This window comes from Halyomorpha halys, unplaced genomic scaffold (assembly GCF_000696795.3).
Source record: "Halyomorpha halys isolate HHAL.00 unplaced genomic scaffold, Hhal_1.1 Scaffold1371.1, whole genome shotgun sequence".
NCBI classification, from domain to species: domain Eukaryota; kingdom Metazoa; phylum Arthropoda; class Insecta; order Hemiptera; family Pentatomidae; genus Halyomorpha; species Halyomorpha halys.
The window spans coordinates 15463-25554 of record NW_027116272.1 but is presented as its reverse complement, the minus strand read 5'-3'; the positions used below and the strand labels follow the sequence as shown (position 1 = coordinate 25554).

The 10092-nt window shown below is 30.7% G+C and overlaps 2 protein-coding genes across 2 annotated transcripts in view; one reads left to right on the top strand and one right to left on the bottom strand.

The window, feature by feature from the left end:
• LOC106689478 (heart- and neural crest derivatives-expressed protein 2) overlaps positions 1-5566 on the top strand; it is a 39382-nt gene extending 33816 nt beyond the window's left edge. Inside the window, exon 3 of the mRNA XM_014434449.2 lies at positions 5014-5566. Coding sequence (XP_014289935.1) covers positions 5014-5097 — 84 coding nt within the window. The 3' untranslated portion in view covers positions 5098-5566. The remainder of the gene's footprint in view (positions 1-5013) is intronic.
• Positions 5567-7971: 2405 nt separating this feature from the next.
• The window catches only part of LOC106689479 (PBAN-type neuropeptides), an 11161-nt gene continuing 9040 nt past the window's right edge, over positions 7972-10092 (bottom strand). Inside the window, exon 3 of the mRNA XM_014434450.2 lies at positions 7972-8399. Coding sequence (XP_014289936.1) covers positions 8242-8399 — 158 coding nt within the window. The 3' untranslated portion in view covers positions 7972-8241. The remainder of the gene's footprint in view (positions 8400-10092) is intronic.

The following is a 10092-nucleotide window of genomic DNA, read 5'->3' as shown; positions in this document are numbered from 1 at the left end:
AACTTTTATTAATTAAATTTAAATATGATAATTTCAATAATGACTTTTAATTATCATATATTCATCTGACATTCTGTTCTGTTCTATTAAGTGCTTATTTTAACTAGACATGAAATTAATGAAAAAAATATTAAAATTGGTAATTTATTTTTAAATTCTTATTAAAATAATTTCATTTTTATAATTTCAAATTAATTAATTCAATCCTCTTCTATTTTTGGAATTCGAATTTCGATCACGTGTGCGAGTTTAAATTTGTTTAGTTTTCATGGATATGAGAATCGTTTTTCTGTTTATCAATGGTCCAGATTCTATTAATATTGAATATCTGATTTCCGATTGGCCCAATGGCAATTAGATTGAAAATCTAATTAAACAAATAGAATGAAGACCCTTAATAATCTAAAAAAAGATCCCCATACCGAAGGAAAATAAAAAAGTAACAATAAACCGAAACCCAAAAGCGCGACCGCTGAGTTCTTCCACTAATAATTAATTCCTAGTAGTGTTGGTTATTGAATAAATGTCGATATTAGAAACTTTGAAAAACCAATAAACAATGATAAAATGGATTAAATCCGCCTCCCCTATGCTCTTAAAAAATACAATTATTTTAATAAGCATTTAAAAAAAATAATAAACAGCTTCAATTATTATTTCATTATTAGAATAAGACGGTCAGGGATGCGGTCAAAAGTAATAAAAATAGTTAACAACTATTTTTGTTTATTTTGACCGCATACCTGACCATCTTATTCATAATTTGTAATAATACAGTCAATTATTTATCTACATAATTTTATCATTATATCAATGTATAGTTAAAATCAGCACTTATTATACATTATCAATGCCAGTTGAATATAATAATGTCTGGATGAATATGCTGAAATTATTCGAGTCATTATTGAAAATATCGTACTTATTAAAAAAATAAAATAATTAAATGTATTAATACAAGTCCGATTGGGGTTCAATTGAAATGGAAATAGATACGTTTGAAACCGGAAGAGTTACAATTAAATTCGAAAAAATTAATTTGAAATGGAAAAGATTTGAACTGAAATGGAAAAAGTTCCAATTGAACTTGAAAAAGTAACAATTGATATGTATTAGGTTAAATTTGACTTGGAAATGGTGTGTTTTTCTTAATTTTGTAATGGCTCGTGTTAAAATTACAATTACACATACATATATACATATAGTATGTATGGATGTATATATTGCAACAAATGAATGAGTTTATAATTGTTTTATTTACAGAAAACACAAGGATGGAAACATCATCTCCATAATGGAGGGCTTCAGTCGATTAGTATTGAGTAGGAAGGAAAGAATATGTTGCGGAACCAGTAACTCGGGATGACACTCAAGTATATTAATATTGTTTAGGGGTTAATGAAGTGAAGCTGGCTGTGTGAGCCAATCATGGAAAGTGTGGGGTCTGGTTAAGTTCTTTTGGCTAACCTGATTAGTGGCGACAGCGGCACCGCAGCAATCGAGTTAACAGCAGCCGTATCGCGCAATGTGCTGCATCTGCCCACTTACAGCTTCTCACTGCCTCGTGCTTTAAAAGGGAGGCTTTCGCTAAGGGTTCTGTGCTTCCTATAACCCATTATCTTTCATATAATAAAATTCCCATGGATATAAGCGTAATGTTGCGGGATGATTCGTAAATTTTTCGGATTTTAAAAACATGCATCTAATTGTAAAAATATCTTTAGATACCTTAACCACTGGCGTAAATAACGCCTAGGCAATCAAATCAACGCCTGGGTGCGTCGGATGTCGGGAGGAGTCACGAGATAAGAATCGAGAAAGAAAATTCATTCTATAAGTGATTGAAAAATTCCTGAAATATATGGGAAAGATGTAGTCGGCTGGTAACAGTTACAGAAGGTTACCTTGGGCTTTAGTTGCAGCTGCTCTCTTTGTGATAATAAATGAAACAGTTTCTACAATTTTGTATTCATTATAATTTTCTGATATAATTAAGTGAAATGTGAACAATATAAATATCAGAGAGAGAAATGCTTTATTCATTCATGCTGCCCAAATACATCGGATTGCTACATTACACAGCATACCAATCAAGCTGTCATCGGACATATATAAATTATATATTTTTACCTGATATAATAAAACATTTTTTTTTCCCCTACAGTTTTCTTTTACAATCAGTTCCAGTCTACACACTAACTAAAAATATTTCAATTTATTACTTTTTTCTTTACCTTTCTTGTCCCTTCAATTTCACCATTTCGCAATTTTTATTTTACCTGATCGACAAATTCACTCTCCCGAATTCACCCTCTCAGATCCTCCTCAGTGACCTACTAAACAAATTCACTATTAAACAATATGTAAGATTAAACCAGAGAAATACTAGTCACAGCAGTAGATCAGTTTACAGTAAAACAAACCAATAAATACATTTTACCAAAACAAAACTAATACATAGATTTAAAGGGAGATATAATAAAAAGTTGGTTAGAAGAAATACTTGATTGGATAAATAAGTAAAAAATAAATAAATAAAAATAAAATAATTTAATGAATAAATATGTTAAAACCTTCTGATTATATTCGCCATTTCCGTTCAATATTCCCCCTCCTCTCATTCGAGGATTTTTTCCCCACAGTTTTCTTTTACGATCAGTTCCAGTCTACACACTAACTAAAAATATTTCAATTTATTCATTTTTTCTTTCCCTTTCTTGTCCCTTCAATTTCACCATTTCGCAATTAAAGTTTAAGCTCTGTGCCTTGGTTTGTCTATTGCGCTGCGGTATTACCACTTAAATTCGAAAGGTCGAGATGAAATTGGTGTCACAAGTGAAGAAAACGTTCAGTCATGCATCCGCAAAAATCCTTCTTCAGCATTCAGTTTTCGGTTTTTTGAGGGTTTCAAAAGAGAAATTGTATTATTTTAAGATGATTTATATCAAGAATTGATAGATTGACACACTTGCATTGTAAACTCATCCCTGTGGGTACTCCCTCTGCTGAAAAAAAATAATAATAAAATGAAAACTGCACCAAACAGAAAGAATAGGTGTTCTAAAGGTCACCCATTGTATTCTACATTGTTTTGTCTTAAATATTCGGAATACATACAGAAAAAAAATATCCTTATAGGCAATTTAAGAATTTGCAATTGTCATGACGTACTGACCCCATCCACTCATGCCCCTTTACTCATTATATTTTAACTTTTACGCCCATGTCGATGGTTTAAAGTATCTTGCCAAATAATTTCAGTCAATATGTCATGACGATTGGTTTTTCTGACATTTAGGTTGGGATGGGGAAGTTGGAAGTTGGTTGAGTATGTATCCCGAAATGTTAGTACAGGAGTCCGGTGGGAAAAAGCATTTATTTCACCCAAAAGTTTGATTACTTTAATGAAAAGTATGAATAGTTTACAAGTCAAAATTGACGAGTCTGCCAACAATAGTTAGGGAGAGTAAAGAAAGGTTTTTAAAACTGATATTTTTGATATTTTTAAAACTGCTTACGACACTAGAAGACCTAAAACCTATAAAAACATCATTTAAAGTAGAGTAAGTTTTCTAAAATATGAGTATTCATAGAACTGATTATTTTAAATAGTTCTACTACTACGAGAATAAACGTCATAAAATACTTAATAGCACATTAAAATAGCTTTAATTTGAGTGCTAACAGACATCTGCTGTACGTCTGTTGATTCCTGAACTATAGATTTCCCAAAGTAAATTCACTAACTACTGATTTTTCGTTATTTGGTTATCAAATGTTGATTTAAAAAACTTGCATCTTGGGAAGTATTGAACGCTCTTTTCAGGGTTCGTATTTTAGAAAATTTACTCTTATTTAAATTAAGTCCTATTAGGTTCTTAGAGATACTGATAATTTTAAAGAATGGAGCTCTAAAAGAAAAAAAACAAAAATTTAACGTTTTGCAACAGCCACCATTTTTTATTCCCCCTAACTATGGTCGACAGTCGCATAAATTTCTACAAGTAATTATACATAGTCTTCATTAATTAGTAATAATAATTAATTAGATTCAAGTAATAAAAAATTGGGGTGAGATAACTTTTTCTCCTCTTGGGCTCTCGGAATATGTCTCCTGCCTAATACATAAGATGATGTCCCTAAAATACGTAACAAAAAGTTCATTCTGACCAACATAACAAACAATTAGGACCAATAATGGCAAATGGATCAAGACTGTGTAAATTTATTAAATTTATTTATTTTAAATTTATTTATTATTATTAAAGGACCAATAATGGCAAATGGATCAAGACTGTGTAAATTTATGTCAGATGTTATACCTTGACAAAACAAATATTAATTTAAACGGTGTAATCAAAACACCACAAACGTTTCATCACATTTCCTATGACTACTATTTTCAACAATAGCTGGTATCACCTAGTATGAAGTATCGTTCTGACGAAATAACTGGTCGCTCAGTGAAAAGAAAACCTTTAACAAATTATTTATTAAAGATATTTTTTTCACAAGGTGGTAAAAAAAAGTTGTTATGTTTTGTAATTTTATTTTGCTTTTTCTTTTTCATTTTCTCTTTTTGTTTATTTCTTAAGTGCTGTTCTCTATTGTATTCTTTTCTTTTCAGATTGTGTTGTTGTATATATTTTTAATATATTTATATATATATATATATATATATATATATATATCCATTAGGACATTTTCATTATTAGTTTTATTCTTCTTCCGCTTATTATTCTTTCTTTTTTTTTCATTCATTATTCGTGTTTTACTCGTTTATAACATTTCCAATTCTAGATAATTGAAATTTATAGTATTATATTGATATATATGCTTTGATTTTGTCATTTAAATTGAACGAAATTACGAGTATATGTAGATGTATTATGCATGTTAAATCAATTAATTTGGATTAAGTAGTTAAAACCTGAATTATTTCATAGTGCTATTTTATATAATTATAATATTTAATTTGTTTCTCGTTTAATTATTTCTCGCTACCTGTTACAGGGAGACGAGGCAAGGAAATTGAAAGGAAGAACGGGTTGGCCGCAGCACGTCTGGGCTTTGGAACTGAAGCAAGAGTCACTGTAACCATTGTCAAAGCTCACATTTATCGATTTTCATCAATTCGATTTATAAAAATGCAAATATTTCTTAGTTTTAATATTGAAGCAATATTGAAAAGAAGATATACGTCAGCAGAGATAATGCAATTTTTATTTTGAGGAAATTATATTGCTATTATCAAATCTATTTCGGACGAAAATTATATATGAAACGCTTTACACTCAAAGGGATTTTTCTGAAATTGACTTTTTGGTGAATTCCTGGTTTTCAAACTAATGCCAAAGATTTTCTCATTGTATGATTACTCTCACTACCAAGAATAAATTCGAACTTTTTTTTCATGTCTCATTCCATTATAATGGAAGGAAAACATTTATTTTTTGGTAATACCATTTAATAAGGTAATACTTGAGTTTTGTTTAAAAACATGATTCATTCATTGCAGATACTGCTTATATGTACATTATTATATTGTTATTTATTTTTTATTAGACTGTAGACAAATAAATACCTTTATGTTGAGTGCTGTTAATTTATTTGGAGATCTAAATTATACCTAAACCTATCTAGCAATAATGCTGCATCTATTTTCATTTCATTTTAATGAAATCATAGCATTTTAATGAGTATTTTGCAAGAGGGGAAAAAATAACTAAGAGAACATTGAAATATACACAGATTATATTTTTATAATTAATAGTTTAACACAATCATTGTGTTAATTCTTACTTTCACTTACCTATATATGGAATATATAGTATGGGGAAGTATTACTTCAAAATTAGCATTTGAGTTGTGACGTTTTGAGGTCCCCTGAGTTGAGATAACCCCCAGCCTTCTCAGATGGTTTCTGTGTCTGTGAATAGCCTACCTCAAAAACTAAAATACGTACGTCATTAAATTACATTTTTAGGGCAGGTGTGTGCCTGGGATGTTACAGCAACTTTTCCGTTAAAATCGACCCACTGTAAGCATTATTTTATACAATGGATATTACACTTTCTAGAGACTACTTCAAAACTGCTCTAATGATTACATTAAACTAGGTAAATACATTTACAATTAAGTGGTCTTCAATACAAGGTAGATGTTATACTCATTGAAATATTCAGATCGTGCTCAAAAGGCATCTTTTGTTTTTAAACTCTTCCCATATTACATAAAGGTACTTTAATTTTGTTTATTTGTTATAAATAACCATTTCTCGTTGTTAGAAGTTACAAACAATGGATAAATAAATAATTTGATGATTGACTACAAGAGAAAAAAAGTAAAATAGACAGTAGTTTTGGGAGAATAAGAGAAAAAAAAGAGGAGAGCACTAGATCTCTCCCGATCACAATCATATGAACACACTTTGTTATCTTTTGTTCTATTCTTAGCTGAATCTAAGTTTATATTCGTTATTCACACCTACAGAAACCCTAAATTACGATTTTTTTTTAGGAACAAAAAATTAATAAATTTTTGATGGATCTTCCATGGCCTTTATATCGTTTTTATTTTTTTCTTTGAAAATCGCGATATTTTTCCATTATAGCGGTCATATTTTGGAAGACAGTAAACAATAGGGACCAATTTGATTTACAATTATGTAGAGCGTTGAAAAAGATTTGATTTAGGAAAAGCTACAGTTTCTGTGCTACGCTCTTTTTCGAGATATACGCCAAGAACTCAAAAAAGGACCTTCGAGTCCCTCACTCCCATCTTCTGGCAACTAAATTTGACGGAAATTTATCGGAATTTGTTCAGGGGACCTTCCTCTACAAATACTATATTACTATATATTGGTACTACAGGATTTAATAAAAAAATGAAACCTTATTTAAATAAAAATATTTTACAGTTTTTTGTTTGGAAAGGTCAAAACACCACAGATACAGTATATATCTGGTGAGGTATTTTCTGAATCAGCTCAAAATCAGTAGATTTTCATATAAAAAAAAGTGTACTGCATATGAGGTAATGTGGGTTAATTTTTGAAATATTATACACGCCAAAGTTACTCTTCAAATCTGCCAGTCAATTTTTTTTCTATTGACCAATGAAATCTTCTTTATTGAAAATAAATAGCTCTAGGTTTAAGCAAAGCCGTGAGGATTTATGAATGTCTAGGCTGGAAAATAATTCTCTAAAAAAAAAATCATGTCCAAAAATCTTTCTTTTTGCCAAATTTTTATATAGCTTTATTATTTTTATTAGCAAAAATCACAAATTGAAGTAGTATAACTAAATGAACGAGTAGAATGAATTACAATTGAATTATCAGTAATTGGGAAAATGGGGGTTGGTCTGCCGCCAGGCAGATAGGGGATAACCCCTAGTGTATATATAAGAAAACCATTTTACTATAAATAAGGAGAGAAATGATTTAACAAGACCAATTAGCAGAGAGAAAAAATAGCTCCTAACAAGTGATACAGGAAGGAAGTGTACTAAATATAGCCATACGGAAGAACCCTGACATTATGCTTCATTATTAACGGCAAGGGAGAAAAGAAAGGAATTTAAACTAGTTATTAACGATTTTTTTTTCAAATATTTTTCAATCTCATGTTAAAAAGAACAAAGAATTGAAAATATTATAATATATTTTTTATATCAAGATTTGAAAAACAATTCTGCAGTGCGTTATTATATATAAAATAAACATTAGAAACAAACAATTGAACTTTATTTCCAGTCGAAGTGAAATATTATTGTGAAAATGATTACGTAAAATATAATGAACATGACATAACCGATAATACATGAATATAGAAACAAAATATTTGTATTTAATTTTTAGCATTCATGATCGTCTCTTATAAAAATTATCAAGGATATATTCTATCGATATTATTCTATCGAACTATTTCAATTCATGTATATCTGTGAATGGTAGTATTTATAAACATATTCACTATGATGTTTGTATTTTTTCAAAGTTACAAAACATTACTTACTACAGTTTAAATATACATTCATTTTAAGGGCACAGCACTTAGATGATCCAAAGATCGTTTCCACACTTTAATTAAAGAAAATGAAAAGCACATAATTGTGTACTGTTGGGTACATTGAATTAAAGTTGATTAGCTATTTTAAATACTTATGTACTACAGGCAGCTAATACATTTTTATTGGTTGGGACGATGTTGTTAATGAGTAGTGTAGTGCTTATCGGACCTAGGACCTACGACGTCCAAGCCGTGGTGAAAAAGGAGCGTAGAACCTGCCGAGCCTTGGAGCGAAAGGAGGTGAACGGGAGCTCTCAGCCAGGACCTCTTCCTCCCTTCCCAGCCGGGGCCGAAAACTCACTAGTTGGCGGCTACCTCTCTCTCCTCCTAATCAAACGTCTCATTATAAAACATCCAAACAATAAAAAGTGATTTAATTGGTAAAGCAGCTAGGAGTAAAAATTATTCAGACATTCATATGACCGATTTTGTATTTGTTTATATATTTCAGTAAATGTTTGTTGTTGCGTGTAATGATGTTGGAAAAGGATTTGATTTTTGACATGGACATATATATCACGAGTATTCTTAGAACTGCTACTCCCAGTGATCGCCATGAATGCGGCCATTGTGACTCATATTTCATTGAAAACAATCACATAACACACTTAGATTTTCTTTTCTAATTCACACCGGTAGGAAATTGATTTTCCCAGGTCAGCAGGTTGAGGTGATTTATACTAGAACTCTGTGAAGGTTGTTTTTTGACGCCAATTGCGATAGCTAAGTCTCTGGGGTAGCTGTTTCATATTAGTAACTGGACATAAGCTTCTGTTACTAATTTTCGTATACAAGAGTGATTTACCAAAACTTACGAATGACGAAGTGTTTAGATAGGCTTTATATAAGTCGTCATATTTATATGCTGTAATAAATCGAGAAAATAAGTTACTACCAAGGAATAGTAATACCAAACGACTAAGAGAAGAGTTCTTTGTTAGATTGTCAAGCTAATATATCTAATTCCTTAGGAAGAAGAAGTCGATTATATACAAAAGGTTAATAGGCAAGGGGTTAGGGTATTTATAGTTATTCTCACAACTCTAATAAGGTAGGTGACCCAAATATGGCCTACCTACGTTTTGCACAGCTGTAGCTCACTCAATATCCAATCAACTGGCCTGAATATTTGCCTACAGCTAGTCATCTATCCACTTTCAAAATAAAGTAAGGAAATCAACTTAGAAGGAAGTTCATGTAGAATTTAGGACGATCATTCAAACCATTATCAATAGGTCATATTAAGCCTAGGGGTCCCAAATACGGCCTAAACTTTATTTTTTACCAAGGAAAAGTCAAAATTAAATTTTAGAAAAATTCGAATCATAAAAATAATTATTGCAGAAGGTAATAAATAATACATAAAATAAAATCATAGAAATAAATTTAGGAGGTTACTCATCACATTCTGGACACACACAAACTCTGTCAAGTCCGCTGTCATACCCACCACATTATTGGCGAGTTGGATACATGCAACACATCGTCATGCCTAGCATACCTGGAAATCCTCTTGACAAAAAATACAAAATTACTTCTCGGTCTTATTCTTAGCTGATAATTTGGAGTTGGAAACTAACTTCTGTAACCAACAAAATGTTCGATCTATGCAACAAAAGCCACGGTAGTCATTGACTACTTCTGGGTCATGACTATCCTTGTACGAAAAGGTATGCCGAAGTTCTCTTCAGACTGGATCCGTTGTCTTTTGGAGATAATCATTCGGGGAGAGGGGGATTGCCATATTTTCACTATGTTTATGATTTATTATGTCGACGATTATATATCTTTTTTTTTTTGCCATTACATCATGTACCACTAATTATTAACAAAACAACATTGTTATAGTGCGAAATATGCTTGAAGGCAACAGTAAACAATTAAAAAAAAAACGAAATTCGAACAAAGCCCAAATGATATCTTGAAGATCCTTAGCTATCGAAATACCAGGTCATTCAAAAAGTCCTGTCGTTTTTTTGGGGGAAATTATAAATAAATAAATATTTTCAAATAATCACCT